Source organism: Nematostella vectensis, chromosome 7, assembly GCF_932526225.1.
Source record: "Nematostella vectensis chromosome 7, jaNemVect1.1, whole genome shotgun sequence".
Taxonomy (NCBI): Eukaryota; Metazoa; Cnidaria; class Anthozoa; order Actiniaria; family Edwardsiidae; genus Nematostella; species Nematostella vectensis.
The window spans coordinates 3,181,531-3,203,775 of record NC_064040.1 but is presented as its reverse complement, the minus strand read 5'-3'; the positions used below and the strand labels follow the sequence as shown (position 1 = coordinate 3,203,775).

Sequence of the window (22,245 nt, the reverse complement as noted above, 5' to 3'; positions counted from 1 at the left end):
ACGATAAGAAGCCAAAACCATCAACTAGGAAGTTACGAAATAAACAAGGTATCACTCAGCTGTTTCGACGATAAAAGGTACATATTAAAAGACGGAATCAAAAGCTTAGCCTACGGGCATTATAAGATCAGACAATGACCCCGATTACCCATTTGACATACGAATCCCTATTTGAAGCACATACTCAGCCGCGGGGAATCCCCTGATCCACTCTTAGGAATTAAAATGTTATTGCGTTGGCATGACTCTAAGCAAATCTAGAACGCCCCACTTTGTCAGCAGGAAAGTCCCTAAATACAATAGACATGTTTATATTCGCCCGCGGGGGGTTCCCCTTACTCGCTCCTAAGAATTGAGACTTCAAGAATGTCACGCAACAGCTGTAACCGTGTTATTACCATCAAATTATGAAATAATATAGTCCCCATAAAATAAAAAAATAACATATAGTCTCCATAAAATAAAAAAAAAAGGTATAGTTTCCATAAAATGAATCCCATCGGCAGTTTCCACAGTGGGTTAGTGGGTGGTAACTCTGGAACTCAACGGCGGGTAAGTGGTATGGTAGTTGGCCTGGTTCTAGCGCATTTAACCTAAATGCGCCAGAACCGCCAACTACTATACTACATGATAGAAAATTGTGAGATAAAAGAACGCGTGTAGATTATAGGGTGACTTGTAAAACTGTGGACACCAAAAAGTATGCGTGGAAAGTCGATTGTCTTTTGACAAATCGCAAGCGAACATTCAGGCGCTGAGACCTGTCAAGACACGTTCCTTATTGGCTGTTTGCAAACTAGCATGTGATTGGGTAAGAAAAAATCCATACATACTTCCTCGTTTACAGATTTACTGGTCGCGCTGTAATAAGAATTAAAAAGAAGACAAACAGAAGTCATCCAATTTTTGCTATTTACTCGTCACTTTACTCTTATGTCAGCTAGCTAAGATCTATTGATGTCAAAATGAATAGATAGCCGCTGATGCGCATCTGCCATCCAGACTGCCTGTTGTAGAGAGGTCATGTCCCACAGTCAAGTCCTGTAGACTCTCCACTATACGAACACAAACTCACTCTACATAACTGAGATCAAAGCTTAGCTGTCTAGGGTCGGCTTGCCCGCCCTCGTGGTCTTCTAGTGTTGAAAGCTCGTTGCTCTGCTCATCCTCGTTATCAGGACGAGGCTCTTGTTCAGGCAAGTGTGAGCGTACCTGGTTCATTAGGTCCTTGATTTCGAGGAACGCCTGGAACAAATAATAGAGACCCGACAAAAACTGTGTGTCATACGCTGTCGCTACGATTTAAAATCAAGGGTTAGTCTTAATTCTCAATTACATGGGTTCAATTCCGGTCTACTATACAAGGTGCAATGTGCTGCAATGCAGTTCACATGAATTGAGAAGTGTTATGCGGCCAAGCAGAGACACTAAAAAAAGGACCCGCTTCCTACAGTGGTTCGTCGACAATAACGCGTTGGTAGATGACTTTTATCATGATGACGGCGATGGTGATGGTGGTGATGGTGATAATGGTGATGGTGGTGATGTTGATGGTGGTGAAGGTGATAATGGTGATGGTGGTAATGTTGATGGTGGTGATGGTGATAATGGTGATGGTGGTGATGGCGGTAATGGTGATGGTGGTGATGGCGGTAATGGTGATGATGGTGGTGGTGATGGTGGTGGTGATGATGGTGATGGTTGTGGTGACGGTGGTGGCGATGAAGATCGTTATATACACTTCAAAGTACACTGTGTACTGAAGCACTAACCAGCAACTCCTCGTAAGGTGTCAGTTGACCGGAAGCTAGCTGTACGAACTTTGCTGAACGAGAATGCGGATGAACGCTGTGATAGAGCTGAACGAGCTGCATCGCATTTTCCAACCTGAAATACAAGACACGACCGTGATGTCGCATTAGGCAAGGTTCATACAGTACTTCCTGCATAGCACATATCATAGAGCTGGTCGCATTTTACACATGTTTGCCCTTGTTCTTACATAAATCGGGATTCTACCAACTCTTTACTCTACCTCCCCCTTCCGAACGTGCGCCCATGTTCTTACCTCCCTCCCCAAATGTGTGACCATGTCCCAAACTCACACTCTCACTGTGTGCCTATTTTCTTACATGCCTTCCTCAATGTGCGCCCGTTTCCTTACCTCCTTCCCTCACTGTGCCTATGTCCTTACCTCCCTCCTCACTGTGTGCCGATGTCCTTACCTCCCTCACTCACTGTGCCCATGTCCTTACCTTCCTCCCCCCCTGTGTGCCCATGTCCTTACCTCCCTCACTGTGTGCCCATGTCCTTACCTCCCTCACTCACTGTGCCCATGTCCTTACCTCCCTCCTCCACTGTGCCCATGTCCTTACCTCCCTCCCCCCCTGTGTGCCCATGTCCTTACCTCCCTCCCTCACTGTGTGCCCATGTCCTTACCTCCCTCCCTCACTGTGTGCCCATGTCCTTACCTCCCTCCCGCACTGTGCCAATGTCCTTACCTCCCTCCCCAACTGTGTGCCCATGTCCTTACCTTCCTCCCCCCCTGTGTGCCCATGTCCTTACCTCCCTCACTGTGTGCCCATGTCCTTACCTCCCTAACTCACTGTGTCCATGTCCTTACCTCCCTCCTCCACTGTGCCCATGTCCTTACCTCCCTCCCCCCTGTGTGCCCATGTCCTTACCTCCCTTCCTCACTGTGTGCCCATGTCCTTACCTCCCTCCCTCACTGTGTGCCCATGTCCGTACCTCCCTCCCGCACTGTGCCCATGTCCTTACCTCCCTCCCCAACTGTGTGCCCATGTCCTTACCTCCCTCCCTCACTGTGTGCCCATGTCCTTACCTCCCTCCCTCACTGTGTGCCCATGTCCTTACCTCCCCCACTGTGTGCGCATGTCCTTACCTCCCTCACTCACTGTGCCCATGTCCTTACCTCCCCCCCCCTGTGTGCCCATGTCCTTACCTCCCTCAATGTGTGCCCATGTCCTTACCTCCCTCGCTCACTGTGTGCCCATGTCCTTACCTCCCTCCCTCACTGTGTGCCCATGTCCTTACCTCCCTCCCACACTGTGTGCCCATGTCCTTACCTCCCTCCCTCACTGTGTGCCGATGTCCATACTTCCCTCACTGTGTGCCCATGTCCTTACCTCCCTCCCCAACCGTGTGCCCATGTTCTTACCTCCCCAACTGTGTGCCCATGTCCTTACCTCCCTCCATCACTGTGTGCCCATGTCCTTACCTCCCCCACTGTGTGCCCATGTCCTTACCTCCCTCACTCACTGTGCCCATGTCCTTACCTTCCTCCCCCCCCCTGTGTGCTCATGTCCTTACCTCCCTCCGTCACTGTGTGCCCATGTCCTTACCTCCCTCGCTCACTGTGTGCCCATGTCCTTACCTCCCTCCCCAACCGTGTGCCCATGTTCTTACCTCCCCAACTGTGTGCCCATGTCCTTACCTCCCTCCATCACTGTGTGCCCATGTCCTTACCTCCCCCACTGTGTGCCCATGTCCTTACCTCCCTCACTCACTGTGCCCATGTCCTTACCTTCCTCCCCCCCCTGTGTGCTTATGTCCTTACCTCCCCCACTGTGTGCCAATGTCCTTACCTCCCTCACTCACTGTGCCCATGTCCTTACCTTCCCCCCCCTGTGTGCCCATGTCCTTACCTCCCTCAATATGTGCCCATGTCCTTACCTCCCTCGCTCACTGTGTGCCCATGTCCTTACCTCCCTCCCTCACTGTGTGCCCATGTCCTTACCTCCCTCCCTCACTGTGTGCCCATGTCCTTACCTCCCTCCTTCACTGTGTGCCGATGTCCATACTTCCCTCACTGTGTGCCCATGTCCTTACCTCCCTCCCCAACCGTGTGCCCATGTTCTTACCTCCCCAACTGTGTGCCCATGTCCTTACCTCCCTCCATCACTGTGTGCCCATGTCCTTACCTCCCTCACTCACTGTGCCCATGTCCTTACCTTCCTCCACCCCGTGTACTCATGTCCTTACCTCCCTCGCTCACTGTGTGCCCATGTCCTTACCTCCCTCCCTCACTGTGTGCCCATGTCCTTACCTCCCTCCCTCACTGTGTGCCCATGTCCTTACCTCCCTCCCTCACTGTGTGCCGATGTCCATACTTCCCTCACTGTGTGCCCATGTCCTTACCTCCCTCCCCAACCGTGTGCCCATGTTCTTACGTCCCCAACTGTGTGCCCATGTCCTTACCTCCCTCCATCACTGTGTGCCCATGTCCTTACCTCCCCCACTGTGTGCCCATGTCCTTACCTCCCTCACTCACTGTGCCCATGCCCTTACCTTTCTCCCCCCCGTGTACTCATGTCCTTACCTCCCTCGCTCACTGTGTGCCCATGTCCTTACCTCCCCCACTGTGTGCCCATGTCCTTACCTCCCCCACTGTGTGCCCATGTCCTTACCTCCCTCCCCCCCCCCTGTGTGCCCATGTCCTTACCTCCCTCCCTCACTGTGTGCCCATGTCCTTACCTCCCTCGCTCACTGTGTGCCCATGTCCTTACCTCCCTCCCTCACTATGTGCCCATGTCCTTACCTCCCTCCCACACTGTGTGCCCATGTCCTTACCTCCCTCCCTCACTGTGTGCCGATGTCCATACTTCCCTCACTGTGTGCCCATGTCCTTACCTCCCTCCCCAACCGTGTGCCCATGTTCTTACCTCCCCAACTGTGTGCCCATGTCCTTACCTCCCTCCATCACTGTGTGCCCATGTCCTTACCTCCCCCACTGTGTGCCCATGTCCTTACCTCCCTCACTCACTGTGCCCATGTCCTTACCTTCCTCCCCCCCCCTGTGTGCTCATGTCCTTACCTCCCTCCGTCACTGTGTGCCCATGTCCTTACCTCCCTCGCTCACTGTGTGCCCATGTCCTTACCTCCCTTCCTCACTGTGTGCCCATGTCCTTACCTCCCTCCCTCACTATGTGCCCATGTCCTTACCTCCCTCCCACACTGTGTGCCCATGTCCTTACCTCCCTTCCTCACTGTGTGCCCATGTCCTTACTTCCCTCACTGTGTGCCCATGTTCTTACCTCCCTCACTGTGTGCCCATGTCCTTACCTCCCTCCCTCACTGTGTGCCGATGTCCTTACCTCCCCCACTGTGTGCCCATGTCCTTACCTCCCTTCTTCACTGTGTGCCCATGTCCTTACCTCCCTCGCACACTGTATGCCCATGTCCTTACCTCCCCCACTGTGTGCCCATGTCCTTACCTCCCTCCCTTACTGTGTGCCGATGTCCATACTTCCCTCACTGTGTGCCCATGTCCTTACCTCCCTCCCCAACCGTGTGCCCATGTTCTTACCTCCCCAACTGTGTGCCCATGTCCTTACCTCCCTCCATCACTGTGTGCCCATGTCCTTACCTCCCCCACTGTGTGCCCATGTCCTTACCTCTCTTCTTCACTGTGTGCCCATGTCCTTACCTCCCTCCCCAACCGTGTGCCCATGTCCTTAACTCCCTCCCTCACTGTGAGACCATGTCCTTACCTGCCGGCTTGTATAATTTTTGGCAACAGTGCATCGAGTTTGTCGGTTTGGATGAGAAATTTGTAGAAACTCTTGAAATGAGGAGATCCAACCAACAGCTTAAAAAACAAGGTACGTGTGAACATAGGGACCACAATATTTACGAGAACGGAGAGTCTACTACGGCGCACACACAAGGCGCACACGCAAGAGGCACACGCAAGGCGTACACGCAAGGGGCACACGCAAGGCGTACACGCAAGGGGCACACGCAAGGCGCACACGCAAGGCGCACACGCAAGGCGCACACGCATATCGTTCACATTTATCTTTTAGCGCCCAAACCGTACAGGCAAAAGTGACACAAGGCGTACACGCAAGGCGTACACGCAAAGGCCACACGTAAGGCGCACAAGCAAGGCGCACACGCAAAGCGCACACGTAAGGCGCACAAGCAAGGCGCACACGCAAGGCGCACACGCAAGGCGCCCACGCAAGGCGCACAAGCATATCATTCACATGTATTTTGTAGCGTGTGGTTAAAAAAGCTGATGTGCGCCGTCGTCGTTGCCGTTGTAAATCCAAGTCCGCTTAATATACATGGCAAAATTACTCGAATCTGCCTGAGAGCAGAGCAGTGTTTAGGTGATTCAGTGACGAAAAAATATAATTTAGTGCTGAAAAAACATAATTTAGTGCCGAAAAATATATAATTTAGTGCCGAAAAAATATAATTTAGTGCCGAAAAAATATAATTTAGTGGCGAAAAAATATAATTTAGTGCCGAAAAAATATAATTTAGTGCCGAAAAAATATAATTTAATGCCGAAAAAATATAATTTAGTGCCGAAAAAATATAATTTAGTGCCGAAAAAAATATAATTTAGTGCCGACAAAATATTATTTCCGATCAGTGACAAAGGGGGAGGGGGTAATTTTTGTGGCTTTCTTGCAGCCCAAGGGGGGGAGGGGGGTTAATCCCCCTATACCCTCCCCCTAGATCTGCTACTGTATTACTGAACAATAATTGGCTCACAAACAATAAAAAAAAGAAAACTAAAAGAGCTAGACATGAAACAAAGTCTTTTTGCTATATATTAGCCGTCTTATTAAAAAACCATAACCACAAATAATGTTTCCATAAAATTTTGCCATGTATATTATAAAATCATACGATTTTTCTTTCAATTTGAAAATAATTTCCACGCCGAAGGAAGGTTGAAAAATGCACTCGTGCAAATTATTTTCAGATTGGATTCGAACCCGTTTGATTACCTTTACTTAAATAATAAATCTGCACGAATAGCAAACGTTAACAAGTGAATGTAGTTTAGGCTAACCTCGTGTTGATTGGTGGATTCAATGTACATAAACACTTCTTCCTGTACCTAAAATTGAGTTTGAATTAATTTCATTTGGAAATAATTGCTTTATTCGGTAGAAGTTCAGCGAGACAGCACTCACCGCGTCTGTCCGCAAGAGAATCCGCTGCTGCAGCAACTGGTCAAGGATCTGGCCTGCACACTTTTGATCCAAAAGTTCCTAAGACAACGCAAACACCATAAAGGCTTTTGAGGTAAGGGCTGTCAAATAACCAAAACGAGGTATTGTGAGGTGCTGTTGCAGACAATGATTTATGTTGCGGAATGCTGTTGAACACCATAATTCCAGTGTTGCGGTGTTTTTGAATACCTTAATGCAAGTGTTGTATACCCTAATGCTAGTGTTGCATACCCTAATGCTAGTGTTGCATACCTTAATGCGAGTGTTGTATACCTTAATGCTAGTGTTGTATACCTTAATGCGAGTGTTGCATACCTTAATGCAAGTGTTGCATACCTTAATGCGAGTGTTGCATACCCTAATGCTAGTGTTGCATACCCTAATGCGAGTGTTGCATACCCTAATGCGAGTGTTGCATACCTTAATGCGAGTGTTGCATACCCTAATGCGAGTGTTGCATACCCTAATGCGAGTGTTGCATACCTTAATGCGAGTGTTGCATACCTTAATGCGAGTGTTGCATACCTTAATGCGAGTGTTGCATACCTTAATGCAAGTGTTGCATACCTTAATGCGAGTGTTGAATACCTTAATGCAAGTGTTGCATACCTTAATGCGAGTGTTGTATACCTTAATGCTAGTGTTGTATACCTTAATGCGAGTGTTGAATACCTTAATGCAAGTGTTGCATACCTTAATGCAAGTGTTGAATACCTTAATGCAAGTGTTGCATACCTTAATGCGAGTGTTGTATACCTTAATGCAAGTGTTGCATACCTTAATGCGAGTGTTGTATACCTTAATGCGAGTGTTGTATACCTTAATGCGAGTGTTGTATACCTTAATGCGAGTGTTGTATACCTTAATGCTAGTGTTGTATACCTTAATGCGAGTGTTGTATACCTTAATGCTAGTGTTGTATACCTTAATGCTAGTGTTGTATACCTTAATGCTAGTGTTGCATACCTTAATGCGAGTGTTGTATACCTTAATGCGAGTGTTGCATACCTTAATGCAAGTGTTGCATACCTTAATGCAAGTGTTGCGGAGTGTAGTCTGCGGAATCATCATGAGACAGCTGAGGGCGTGGCCATGCAGACCTACTCGGTGGAATTGGGTCGCGATGGGAGGGATGTCAAGGTCCAGTAGAAGGGGGCACCTACACCAAGGAGCAATGGGTGATAAGGCAAAGGAATGGTGCAATTTGAATTCAATTTGAATTCAGAAGGAACGATGGGACAACAGCAAGGAGCAATGGGTGATAAGGCAAAGGAATGGTGCAATTTGAATTCAATTTGAATTCAGAAGGAACGATGGGACAACACCAAGGAGCAATGGGTAATAAGGCAAAGGAATGGTGCAATTTGAATTCAATTTGAATTCAGAAGGAACGATGGGACAACACCAAGGAGAAATGGGTGATAAGGCAAAGGAATGGTGCAATTTGAATTTAATTTGAATTCAGAAGGAACGATGGGACAACACCAAGGAGCAATGGGTGATAAGGCAAAGGAATGGTGCAATTTGAATTCAATTTGAATTCAGAAGGAACGATGGGACAACACCAAGGAGCAATGGGTGATAAGGCAAAGGAATGGTGCAATTTGAATTCAATTTGAATTCAGAAGGAACGATGGGACAACAGCAAGATGTTGAGAAAGCAGCCCATGCTAACAATATGGGTGGTACATTAAACCTTTGCAGAAGATACGCCGAGTCATGACAGGAAGAGAGCTCGTCCGGTGAGAGTGGCGGCGACACTGCAACAATGGAGGAGGTGAGACAAACTTCGGCAAAGAAATAGCCAGGATTTATCTGTTTTTATGGGTTTCAGCCCCCCCCCCCATTCAACACAAAACTTCCGCTGAGGTTTTTTCCTGTTTCCACAAGCTTACCCATACCACCTGGTTTTTCTACAACACTCCTATTAACTAAGCAATAATCGGATAGGTGTCTTAAACAAAGGGAGAACGGTGGGGAGGGGGGAGGGGATGAATCCATATAATGTGCCCTTTCCTCATAAACATGCCCACGCAAGGGTTAAAGACATTGCTACCAAAGGGAGAACGGAGGGGGAGAGGGGATGAATCTAAATAATGTGCCCTTTTCTCATAAACATGCCCACGCAAGGGTCAAAGACATTGCTAGCAAAGGGAGAACGGAGGGGAGAGGGGAGGGGATGAATCCATATAATGTGCCCTTTGCTCATAAACATGCCCACGCAAGGGTCAAAGACATTGCTAGCAAAGGGAGAACGGAGGGGAGAGGGGAGGGGATGAATCCATATAATGTGCCCTTTGCTCATAAACATGCCCACACAAGGGTCAAAGACATTGCTAGCAAAGGGAGAACGGAGGGGAGAGGGGAGGGGATGAATCCATATAATGTGCCCTTTGCTCATAAACATGCCCACGCAAGGGTTAAAGACATTGCTACCAAAGGGAGAACGGAGGGGAGAGGGGAGGGGATGAATCTACATAATGTGCCCTTTGCTCGTAAACATGCCCACACAAGGGTCAAAGACATTGCTAGCAAAGGGAGAACGGAGGGGAGAGGGGAGGGGATGAATCTACATAATGTGCCCTTTGCTCATAAACATGCCCACGCAAGGGTTAAAGACATTGCTACCAAAGGGAGAACGGAGGGGAGAGGGGAGGGGATGAATCTACATAATGTGCCCTTTTCTCATAAACATGCCCACGCAAGGGTTAAAGACATTGCTACCAAAGGGAGAACGGAGGGGAGAGGGGAGGGGATGAATCTACATAATGTGCCCTTTTCTCATAAACATGCCCACGCAAGGGTTAAAGACATTGCTACCAAAGGGAGAACGGAGGGGAGAGGGGATGAATCCATATAATGTGCCTTTTGCTCATAAACATGCCCACGCAAGGGTCAAAGACATTGCTAACAAAGGGAGAACGAGGGGAGAGGGGATGAATCTAAATAATGTGCCCTTTTCTCATAAACATGCCCACGCAAGGGTCAAAGACATTGCTAACAAAGGGAGAACGAGGGGAGAGGGGAGGGGATGAATCTAAATAATGTGCCCTTTTCTCATAAACATGCCCACGCAAGGGTCAAAGACATTGCTAGCAAAGGGAGAACGGAGGGGAGAGGGGAGGGGATGAATCCATATAATGTGCCCTTTGCTCATAAACATGCCCACACAAGGGTCAAAGACATTGCTAGCAAAGGGAGAACGGAGGGGAGAGGGGAGGGGATGAATCCATATAATGTGCCCTTTGCTCATAAACATGCCCACACAAGGGTCAAAGACATTGCTAGCAAAGGGAGAACGGAGGGGAGAGGGGAGGGGATGAATCCATATAATGTGCCCTTTGCTCATAAACATGCCCACGCAAGGGTTAAAGACATTGCTACCAAAGGGAGAACGGAGGGGAGAGGGGAGGGGATGAATCTACATAATGTGCCCTTTGCTCGTAAACATGCCCACACAAGGGTCAAAGACATTGCTAGCAAAGGGAGAACGGAGGGGAGAGGGGAGGGGATGAATCTACATAATGTGCCCTTTGCTCATAAACATGCCCACGCAAGGGTTAAAGACATTGCTACCAAAGGGAGAACGGAGGGGAGAGGGGAGGGGATGAATCTACATAATGTGCCCTTTTCTCATAAACATGCCCACGCAAGGGTTAAAGACATTGCTACCAAAGGGAGAACGGAGGGGAGAGGGGAGGGGATGAATCTACATAATGTGCCCTTTTCTCATAAACATGCCCACGCAAGGGTTAAAGACATTGCTACCAAAGGGAGAACGGAGGGGAGAGGGGATGAATCCATATAATGTGCCTTTTGCTCATAAACATGCCCACGCAAGGGTCAAAGACATTGCTAACAAAGGGAGAACGAGGGGAGAGGGGATGAATCTAAATAATGTGCCCTTTTCTCATAAACATGCCCACGCAAGGGTCAAAGACATTGCTAACAAAGGGAGAACGAGGGGAGAGGGGAGGGGATGAATCTAAATAATGTGCCCTTTTCTCATAAACATGCCCACGCAAGGGTCAAAGACATTGCTAGCAAAGGGAGAACGGAGGGGAGAGGGGAGGGGATGAATCCATATAATGTGCCCTTTGCTCATAAACATGCCCACACAAGGGTCAAAGACATTGCTAGCAAAGGGAGAACGGAGGGGAGAGGGGAGGGGATGAATCTAAATAATGTGCCCTTTGCTCATAAACATGCCCACGCAAGGGTCAAAGACATTGCTAGCAAAGGGAGAACGGAGGGGAGAGGGGAGGGGATAAATCTAAATAATGTGCCTTTTGCTCATAAACATGCCCACGCAAGGGTCAAAGACATTGCTAACAAAGGGAGAACGAGGGGAGAGGGGATGAATCCATATAATGTGCCCTTTTCTCATAAACATGCCCACGCAAGGGTCAAAGACATTGCTAGCAAAGGGAAAACGAGGGGAGAGGGGATGAATCTAAATAATGTGCCCTTTTCTCATAAACATGCCCACGCAAGGGTCAAAGACATTGCTAACAAAGGGAGAACGAGGGGAGAGGGGATGAATCCATATAATGTGCCCTTTTCTCATAAACATGCCCACGCAAGGGTCAAAGACATTGCTAGCAGAGGGAGAACGAGGGGAGAGGGGAGGGGATGAATCCATATAATGTGCCCTTTGCTCATAAACATGCCCACGCAAGGGTTAAAGACATTGCTAGCAGAGGGAGAACGAGGGGAGAGGGGAGGGGATGAATCCATATAATGTGCCCTTTGCTCATAAACATGCCCACGCAAGGGTCAAAGACATTGCTAACAAAGGGAGAACGAGGGGAGAGGGAAGGGGATGAATCTACATAATGTGCCCTTTGCTCATAAACATGCCCACGCAAGGGTCAAATACATTGCTAGCAGAGGGAGAACGAGGGGAGAGGGGAGAGGGAATGAATCTAAATAATGTGCCCTTTGCTCATAAACATGCCCACGCAAGGGTCAAAGACATTGCTAGCAGAGTCGCAGTCTTGAAAGGGATTATGTCAGCCTCTCCTCTTTTGTTGTGTAGATTTGCATTAAAATAATAATCCAAAAACATAGCTTCATCTTTAGCGTACGAAATTGAATCTTTACAAACGCCAAAAGGATTGCAGAAAAGACGATGTAAATGGTTTTATATACTGGCTCTATGGCTGCTAGGAGGACAAAATGGCGGTGGCAGAGGGTGTTTGGGGCAATACAGTTTGACTAGGATTAGTTATGCCAAAACAATAATATCGTAAGTTATATAGTAGACTAAACTAAAGTTATACCATTTTCAAATGGCGCCAAAACGACCTTTCTCCATACTTCAGGAAGACACGGCAGCTACAGCGAGAGAAATACCATTCAAAACATGAATAAGGAGATGGGAGATAAGGTTCAATCGAGGTTCAGTCGATCTAAACTCTCTCACCTGCCACATGTCTGGAACGCCAGCCAAGCTCACCAGAACGTGACGCAGATATCTGATCTGTAAGTGAAGCGGAGATAAGGGTTACAGAGGGAGTTACAGACAGATTGACGGACGGACGGACAGACGGCCAAATAGTCAGACAGACAGACAGACAGAAGGCCAAATAGTCAGAAAAACGGCTAGATAATCAGAAAGACGGCCATAAAATCAGACAGACGGACAGAAAATCAACGGACGGACAGATAATCAGACAGACGGCCAAAAAATCAGCATACGGACAGGTGACCAGCAGCCAGCCAGACATGTACCATGTTGAATCTAAGAAGTTGCAGTAGCACAGTGTTCCACAGTTGGGGGTCGTAAATCTTGTATTCTAGCGAGAGCTCGGCCACTAAGCGCACTCCCTGGAGACAAAGACAAAGAATGTGTTTTTTCCTCATGGTTTGTAATACATGTCTGCAGGGCTAGTCTATTTTATCCAGGGTCACTTACTCGTTTCTCGTGGCTGTGATTCCGCCATACACCTCTGACAAGCCCTTCCTTATTGCATTTCTGGAATGCGCTGAGTGTCTGAGCGCTATGCAACGCCTCCAACTCTGCCAGGAAGACCAAGTGTCGCATGTACTGCCTGCAGGAGATCAACACCACTGACTTGTCATGTGAATTTCTCGCGATTCTTTTTGACATGCTTGAATTTTGCAAGCTCTTACTACAGTCGACTTTTACTATAAGGATACCCTCGTTATTACGGACAGAGATAGGAAAATTACTATTTGAACCGCTATTATGTACTCTCTCGCTAAACAGCGAACCTCGTTATTACGGACAGAGATAGGAAAATGACTGTTTGAACCGCTATTATGTACTCTCTCGCTAAACAGCGAACCTCGTTATTACGGACAGAGATAGGAAAATGACTGTTTGAACCGCTATTATGTACTCTCTCGCTAAACAGCGAACCTCGTTATTACGGACAGAGATAGGAAAATGACTTCTTGAACCGCTATTATGTACTCTCTCGCTAAACAGCGAACCTCGTTATTACAGACAGAGATATGAAAATGACTGTTTGGACCGCTATTATGAACCTATTAGAATCCGCAATATTTAAAAGGCCATCCGCTTTAAATTATCAGTCAAATCGTCAAAAAACTTCCCATAGACACCTTGCTTTTTTTTCTATTGTAATTGTCCTCATTGTCTTAGCCTTTGCATCGTTCTCGCTTTAGTTCCCCAATCTTGCTAACATGGCAGAGACTGAGAGACTGTTAGTCACTTCTTACTTGATGGAAGCTACAGACTTCTTGCCGACTTCTTCGATCGCCTGGTCCGCCGCAATAGCGAACAGAGCGCGAAGGGCTCGCAGACGGCACAGGTTGGTCATATTAGCCGAGGGTGTTTGCTGTAAGAACATGCGAATAGGCTAAGGAAAATGCCATTATGTCCTCTTTAAAGAGGTTATATGGAACTGAACAGACGGCACAGGTTGGTCATTAGCCGAGGGTGTTTGCTGAAAGAACATGGGAATAATAAGCTCAGGAAAATGCCATTCTGTCCTCTTTAAAGATGTGATATCGAACTAAACATACGACACATTGTGTTCTTTTATGTTTTACCTGCTAGCAAGAGATCTCCGAGACCTCATGATCATTAAACAAATGATCAATAACGCAATGTGTAGTTCCAGGAAATATCTAATTGTGGCTCACAACCCACCTTGAAAGCGGAACTGAGTAGAAACAAGATACTTTTCGTCTGCGTGTAGTGCAGCAAGTAGATGACTCTGCGGAAAAATGTCGGCGTTAATAATTCACAACGTGAGTCATGATAATATACAACATTCCTACAGCCATTTTAAATAAAAAGTTGCATCTCATGCTGCATCCAGAGGTTCCCATGTGTCGCAGCCCGCAGAGGCTCATGTGTAACGCATACATGGATACATTCTGGAATCTGAGAGCAATCTGGATGCTAGAAAGTACATAATGCACAGCACATACCGTAGTTCACTAGGGTTTAGAACGCTTACCCGCTTTATTTTTATTATATATTACGCTTGTGGACGAAACGACCTGATTATATTTACTCATTAGTTTGGTACCCATGAGGCACTGCGCGTTTAGGAAGATACAAATTCAACCATCTTGAAATAAATATACACCTTATATACAGTTCAAGATAGTATGTATCTATACACCCTATGTATATATATTTCAAGATAATATCTATATTTACACCATATATACAGTTCAAGATAGTATCCATACACCTTATATATACAGTTCAAGATAGTATCTATATATACACCGTATATACAGTTCAAGATAGTGTCTATATAGACACCGTATATACAGTTCAAGATAGTATCTATATATACACCATATATACAGTTCAAGATAGTATTTATACACCGTATATACAGTTCAAGATAGTATGTATCTATACACCGTATATACAGTTCAAGATAGTATCTATATATACACCATATATACAGTTCAAGATAGTATCTATATAGACACCGTATAAACAGTTCAAGATAGTATCTATATATACACCATATATACAGTTCAAGATAGTATCTATATTTACACCGTATATACAGTTCAAGATAGTATTTATACACCGTATATACAGTTCAAGATAGTATGTATCTATACACCCTATATATACAGTTCAAGATAATATCTATATTTACACCCTATATATACAGTTCAAGATAGTATGTATATCTATACACCATATATATACAGTTCAAGATAGTATCTATACACTTTATATATATACACAGATGGATACCCCATACATACAAGATACATACAAGTATCTAAACGCAAACCTTTTTAAGTTCATAGCGTCTTCGCTGTTTTCATCATCTTCACCAATGCTGAGCTAGAGAGAGCCAGGATAAATAAAATGATTGTTAGATCTTTATATGGACACAGGATCCGACTAGCGTGACAAGACTCTGAATACGACTAGCGTGACAAGACTCTGAATACGACTAACGTGACAAGACTCTGAATACGACTAGCGTGACAAGACTCTGAATAAGACTACGTAACAAGACTCTGAATACGACTAGCGTGACAAGACACTAAATACGACTAGCGTGACAAGACTGTGAATAAGACTACGTGACAAGACTCTGGATACGACTAGCGTGACAAGACTCTGAATACGACTAGCATGACAAGACTCTGAATATGACTAGCGTGACAAGACTCTGAATAAGACTACGTGACAAGACTCTGGATACGACTAGCGTGACAAGACTCTGAATAAGACTACGTGACAAGACTCTGGATACAACTAGCGTGACAAGACTCTGGATACGACTAGCGTGACACGACTCTGAATACGACTAGCATGACAAGACTCTGAATACAATTAGCGTGACAAGACTCTGAATACGACTACGTGACAAGACTCTAAATACGAGTAGTGTGACAAGACTCTGAATACGACTAGCGTGACAAGACTCTGAATATGACTAGTGTGACAAGACTCTGAATACGACTAGCGTGACAAGACTCTGAATAAGACTACGTAACAAGACTCTGAATACGACTAGCGTGACAAGACACTAAATACGACTAGCGTGACAAGACTGTGAATAAGACTACGTGACAAGACTCTGGATACGACTAGCGTGACAAGACTCTGAATACGACTAGCATGACAAGACTCTGAATACAACTAGCGTGACAAGACTCTGGATACGACTAGCTTGACAAGACTCTGTATACGATTAGCGTGACAAGACTCTGAATACGACTACGTGACAAGACTCTGAATACGACTATGTGACAAGACTCTGAATACAACTAGTGTGACAAGACTCTGAATACGACTAGTGTGACAAGACTCTGAATACGACTAGCGTGACAAGACTCTGAATACGATTAGCGTGACAAGACTCTGGATACAACTAGCTTGACAAGACTCTGTATACGATTAGCGTGACAAGACTCTGAATACGACTACGTGACAAGACTCTGAATACGACTATGTGACAAGACTCTGAATACAACTAGTGTGACAAGACTCTGAATACGACTAGCGTGACAAGACTCTGAATACGACTAGCGTGACAAGACTCTGTATACGATTAGCGTGACAAGACTGAATATGACTAGCGTGACAAGACTCTGTATAAGATTAGCGTGACAAGACTCTGAATATGACTAGCCTGACAAGACTCTGAATACGACTAGCGTGACAAGACTCTGAATACGACTAGCGTGACAAGACTCTGAATACGACTAGCGTGACAAGACTCTGAATGAAACTAGCGTGACAAGACTCTGGATACGACTAGCGTAACAAGACTCTGAATGCGACTAGCGTGACAAGTTTCTGGATACGACTAGCGTGACAAGACTCTGGATACGGCTAGCGTGACAAGACTCTGAATGCGACTAGCGTGACAAGCGTACACCCCCATCCTTTCCTGCACCCTGCGCTTCCCCTTTGTAGGCGCCTGTGTTAGGTGCAAGCAATGCGCTTTTAGCAAGAGATTCTATGTGTTCTACCTGATCAGACGACTCGTTTAAATCTGTCGAAGTCGGTGAAGCTGGTAGCCATTGCTGAAACAAGACCATAAGAACACGGGGTTAATGCATCAGGCCAGATTGACAAAATTGATGCAAACTTTATAACCGACTACATATTAGAAGAGAAAGAAAAAACATAGTTTTCACCTCCAGCAGATAGAGTCGGATCTTATCCACGTTACTGTTGTTAATACTTGCGATCTCATCAGATGCCTTGTGGATATCTGTCAGGATAAGTAATTAAATTTAGAAAATGCTTTGCACTTATTTTTTATGAAAATCAAAAGTAGGACAGAAAAGGAAGTGGGTAGAGCCAACCAGAATGCATCCATATTGAACTGCGGGCTGTCTCATGAATGAGAGTGTTATTACGTGAAGAAAATATGGTTATGCGGCCAAAGGGCAGACGGTAAAGATGGACTTCCCATTCCGCAATGCATCTGAACCAGGTGTACCCTGGATGCCAGAGGCTAGAGCTTCACTCATTTGCTGTCACGCCGGTCTTGGGCTTCTTGGAGTGAGCTCGAGCCTCTGGTACCAGGGAAAACGGTAGTAAGGCGCTTACCACAAAGCTATCGCGCCACTCTCTGATAACAAACAAATGAATTCGATTCTACCTTACGTGGTGGTTGGTCGAGCTCCTCTTTGTTTCTCGCACCACGAGTCTCGTTCTTATTGCTTCAGAAGTAAGGCCCTTACAACAGATCTATCGCGCCACTCTCTAATAACAAATAAATGAATTCGATTCTACCTTACCTGGCGGTTGGTTGAGCTCCTCTTTGTTTCTCGCACCACGAGTCTCGTACAGCTGACAAATCAGCTTTGCCGGCTGCGTTACTATGGCGACTAAGGCGGGTTCTGCTATGGAGTACTTGTGAAGCACGTGTTGTGTAGCCACGCCCCTACTTAGCTTCAGCACCCGCGTGTACGTCAAGTTCGCTTTCTCGGAGTTCTGATAAAATATAGAAATATTATTTCATTACAATAATTTTTTCAGCTTTGCCAAAAAGTGCTTTGCATACATCCATTTCAATTTAACGTTGCATCGTGGGAATTTAGGCAATATCTCAGCCCCAAGGACACAAGTGCAAGCTTAAACGGAAGTTTAAGTGCTTTGCATACATTCATTTCAATTTAACGTTGCATCGTGCGAATTTAGGCAATATCTCAAAAAGTGCTTTGCATACATCCATTTCAATTTAACGTTGCATTGTGCGAATTTAGGCAATATCTCAGCCCCAAGGACAAAAGTGCAAGCTTAAACGGAAGCGCAACATAAACGAGAATCATTCAAGCAAAAAGGCAAGAAAATCAAGAAATTGCGTTCTCTTGCGCTTCCTCTTGCTTTCCAGTGAGAATCGGGAAATTACGTGCGCTGCGCTTGCGCTTACTCAGCCCATAGAAGCAAAATGTCACGCGATTTTATGGTGCAAATCAACATATGAAGCCCGAGACAGACCTCTGGTGATGCTGACGCCACCCACTCATTTGCCAGTCCTACGCACGCCTGGAGAACCTTGACTTTATCTTCTCCTGAAAGGTCAAGTAAAGAATGACATGCAATGTATCATTTTTCTAACAAAGTTAAATTATGATAACAGATGTGGGTTCAACAGACATAAGGTGGCTGTTTGGGGGCTAATCGGCAAATTAAGATGTTACTTAAAATCTCTGGTGTTATTAATAAATCATGCCTTGCTCGCATGCTCGCCAAGACTATTTAATACTCGCTGCATGATAGTGCTTTTAATTTGTGTTAATTAGAGTGGGGTTTTAACTCTTTGCTTAGCGATATTTGATTGGAGAGGTTTCTCACCTAAAGGGAGCTGCTCCGACACCCATCGTGCCGCGGCGACTGAGATTTCCTTGGTCTTCACAGCAAAGAGAAGTTCTTGCGCTTCCTCAAAGTCAAACCGAACCATTTGCTCGGGCTCAGGGTCGGGAAGGTCCAGGATGGTATCCGGTAGATCAGAGCTGTGTCGTCGCTTGGAAACCGGAGCCTTGAACAGATTTTGTATGGCTGCCAAGTACATCTTGTCAACAGAGAGCTGGAATGAAACACAAAAGATAGACATTTAAGCCAAGTATCCATAAAAGAGAGCTTGAACAATAAATGAATAAGGCATGCGAAGGAAATGCTATGCAGATCTTGCAATAAGATAGCTGGCACCAGCTAACAAAATACCATTAGGCGGCTTGATTAGGGTTTTTAGATTGAGAAGGGGGTTCTGGGGGCTGAGTTAGGTTTAGATGGAGTAGGGAGTTCTCAGAACTGGGAAGGGTTTAGATGGAGCAGGGGGTTCTGAGGACTGGGAAGGGTTTTTAGATGGAGCAGGGGGTTCTGAGGATTGAGTAGGTTTTTAGATGGAGCAGGGGGTTCTGAGAACTGAGTAGGGTTTTTAGATGGAGCAGGGGGTTCTGGGGACTGGGTAGGGTTTTTAGATGGAGCAGGGGGTTCTGGGGACTGGGTAGAGTTTAGATGGAGCAGGAGGTTTTGAGGACTGGGAGAGTTTAGATGAGAATGGAGTCCTTAGAACTGAGAAGGGTTTAGATGTAGAATAGGGTTCTGAGAACTGAGTAGGTAGCGCGGAATGCGCTAAAATTATGCAATTACATATCTTGCCTTCACACCTCCCTGGATACAGAGACAATAGAGATATATGAGCTTAGATTCGTCGTTACCTTGAGTATTTTGGCCACACCTACAAGCTTCGGCACAGTCTCTCTAGACAGCTCAGGAGCTGAAAATTTCAAACATAACAACGTGATCACCTTTGTGTTGGTGTTGATATCGTGGTTGATGTTGCTGGTGGGTATTGTTGTCGTAGTTCTGTCATTGTGTCTTTGGTTGGAGTTGGTAGTAGGTTGGTAGCTACTTATGTTGTTGTTGTAGTTGTTTTGTTGTTGTTTGGATTGTTGTTGGTGGGTGATGTTTTGTTGGTGGTTGATGTTATGTTAAGCAAAGTCTGAAGCTAAAATCATCACATAACAACTTCAGCATGGTTCAACTCCGTGATGAGTAAAACGAGAGCGTCACGTGATACGCACAGATCTACTTACTTATCACTTTCCACGGATCTCCGTACAGCAACGAGTGAAAGGGGAGCCTGGTCTGCGCAAGCGGAGACAGCGGTCTTGTAGAGGACAGGGGAATCTGTGGCATCGAGAGAAGGCGATCATATCCGACCCTTATGTTTTTGGTGACCGAAATTCAGTAGCCTCAACGTAAGTAATACAACATTTGGCATTCTGTAGTACCTCTTAACTTTTAAACCCCTATTCAGGGGCTACACAGTGTACCTCTATTAAGCGGCCACCTTCAAGAGTCCCGAAATATTGGTTACTTAAACACTGTATTTTATACCAAATAAGCGGCCAAGTCAGGAAATACAAAGGGTACAGGGTGGTTATTCTTACCTTGTCCTCATCTGACTTGCTTGTGTGCAGGAAGTTGATCTCGTACTTGGATGGCGGAGCAACACGTTCATAATGGACAAGGTAACCCAGCAGGCTGATGGCCTGCACACAAGATAACACTAGATCAACACGAGATCAGATAAACAACTTACTTTACTTTACACGCAAGATAACACAGCAAAAAGTGGTGCTGTCCTGACTCTACTTGCCATTCCCTTAATCTTTAACAACAATAAGAAAACAGCAACAATAATAACAATGGCATGAACAACATGGCTCTCACCTCATCGACTGTAGCCGTGTCTCCTGTTGTAGATCTCTTAGCTAAGTTCAGTACGTACAACAGCCTTGTATAATCATACTGATCAACCTGAATACACACAAATAGAAAAACTGCAAATCAGACGAAAACTGTTACGAAAGAGAGCGTCAAGCCGTAACAACCGTAACCTGAAGCAAACATCCAACGTCAAATCTGTAACCAATGCGGCGCAAAATCGCACTACAACCGTACTAAAAACCCAAAAGCCGTTAAAGGTATAAGAAGTCCGTATTGGAGAAAAGAACACATGATCTTAGAACAAACCTTTGGTAAGATCTCCATCAAAAGTTGCAGCAGCAGCTGGCTTGGGATGAATTGCACGACCTCGTCTACCTTGGCCTCGTACTCTGCCCCTTTACTGATGCCAGGGGTGTGGCCCAGTCGGGGCTTCTGTGCTTGCGGGAGGGGGTTTGCAGTGGGAAGAAGCAGTGTCTTGACATAGTGTAGCAAGGCCTCCTCCTCCGCGACCTTGAATGACCTGCGTTCATAATTAGGAAAAAATATCCTCTGTTTCATTCTTTTTACAACGCAAAGGCTGATCTAAGGACGTTCGCCAAGATTATGCTCAAAAGCAATAACATAAAAATTTTGTTTTAGTATAGCGCTTATTACAAGGCTCTAAGCGCTTCACATTCGACTTTTACTTAAAATCGTCACTACTTTACTTAATGGTCACTTATTGCTTAAGTAGCGAAGCAATCGCAGCTTTACGCGATGCACGTGATGTTTTGATTTTGTGTTACCTGCAGAAATCCTTTATCATTTCGACTGTGGCCGACTTGTCTTGGATGAGTTTTGGTAGAAGTTGACTTATCTCCTCACGATTGACGTTATAAACGTCCTGTATGTAGATCTACGACGTTACGGAAATGAGATGAGTTAAGTTCTATGAGGAATACTTTCTATAAGGAAAACTCTCTAGTATCAAAACCAAGGACAACTAAATCGCTATCGATATCAAAATAAAATCAGAAAAATCATCTTCCGAAACAGTATCAAAGAACATTAAACAACAATAACGACAACAGAATTATTATCATATTATCAACAATAATTTTATAAGCGACAACAACAAAAACAGCCTATTCAAGTTAATTTGCAAAATTAACTTAAATGAATAATTTACGAGCCAAAACAAAACAGGGAAATCAAGCTGCTAGTCACGCTACCTTGATTGCGCTGAGCCTTTCCCCCCACAAGGCGTTACGCGTAAGCGCACTGCAAGCTTCCTCGAGCTTCGTGTCGTTAATGAACTTTGCGTACACCCTGCCGACTTGAGAGAGGACCTGTCAAGATACATCAATACACGTCACGTTAGACACTGATAAGGAACAAAAGTAACTCAGTTACAGTACAGTGTACTGTCAGGTGACAAGGGATATGCCGTATGTGCACCGTACGTGTGTATAGGGGAATAAGGCAGGGGTGGGGGGGGGGGGGGGGGAGGTGCAGTAGACGTTAACAAACGCTCCCGCACGATAACGATCCACACAAAGCATCCATTTCCATAGATTAATTCAAGCGTGTAACTGAGAG

The 22,245-nt window shown here is 45.7% G+C and overlaps 1 protein-coding gene across 2 annotated transcripts in view; it reads right to left on the bottom strand.

Moving 5' to 3' along the window:
• Nucleotides 1-895: 895 nt before the first annotated feature.
• The window catches only part of LOC5514877 (kinetochore-associated protein 1), a 94,412-nt gene continuing 73,062 nt past the window's right edge, over nt 896-22,245 (bottom strand). For both annotated transcript variants that reach the window (XM_048730514.1, XM_048730515.1), the window contains 26 exons: nt 21,879-21,995; nt 21,453-21,562; nt 20,974-21,187; nt 20,671-20,757; nt 20,388-20,489; nt 20,031-20,124; nt 19,653-19,711; nt 18,787-19,018; nt 18,430-18,503; nt 17,727-17,922; nt 17,118-17,194; nt 16,950-17,003; nt 15,254-15,306; nt 14,134-14,200; nt 13,701-13,819; nt 12,910-13,045; nt 12,726-12,821; nt 12,418-12,474; nt 12,275-12,329; nt 8,689-8,752; nt 8,022-8,151; nt 6,954-7,031; nt 6,830-6,877; nt 5,511-5,608; nt 1,773-1,887; nt 896-1,245 (listed from right to left, as the gene is read on the bottom strand). In XM_048730514.1, the coding sequence (XP_048586471.1) occupies nt 1,072-1,245; nt 1,773-1,887; nt 5,511-5,608; nt 6,830-6,877; nt 6,954-7,031; nt 8,022-8,151; nt 8,689-8,752; nt 12,275-12,329; nt 12,418-12,474; nt 12,726-12,821; nt 12,910-13,045; nt 13,701-13,819; nt 14,134-14,200; nt 15,254-15,306; nt 16,950-17,003; nt 17,118-17,194; nt 17,727-17,922; nt 18,430-18,503; nt 18,787-19,018; nt 19,653-19,711; nt 20,031-20,124; nt 20,388-20,489; nt 20,671-20,757; nt 20,974-21,187; nt 21,453-21,562; nt 21,879-21,995 (2,706 nt within the window). In that variant the 3' untranslated portion in view covers nt 896-1,071. The remainder of the gene's footprint in view (nt 1,246-1,772; nt 1,888-5,510; nt 5,609-6,829; nt 6,878-6,953; nt 7,032-8,021; nt 8,152-8,688; nt 8,753-12,274; nt 12,330-12,417; nt 12,475-12,725; nt 12,822-12,909; nt 13,046-13,700; nt 13,820-14,133; nt 14,201-15,253; nt 15,307-16,949; nt 17,004-17,117; nt 17,195-17,726; nt 17,923-18,429; nt 18,504-18,786; nt 19,019-19,652; nt 19,712-20,030; nt 20,125-20,387; nt 20,490-20,670; nt 20,758-20,973; nt 21,188-21,452; nt 21,563-21,878; nt 21,996-22,245) is intronic.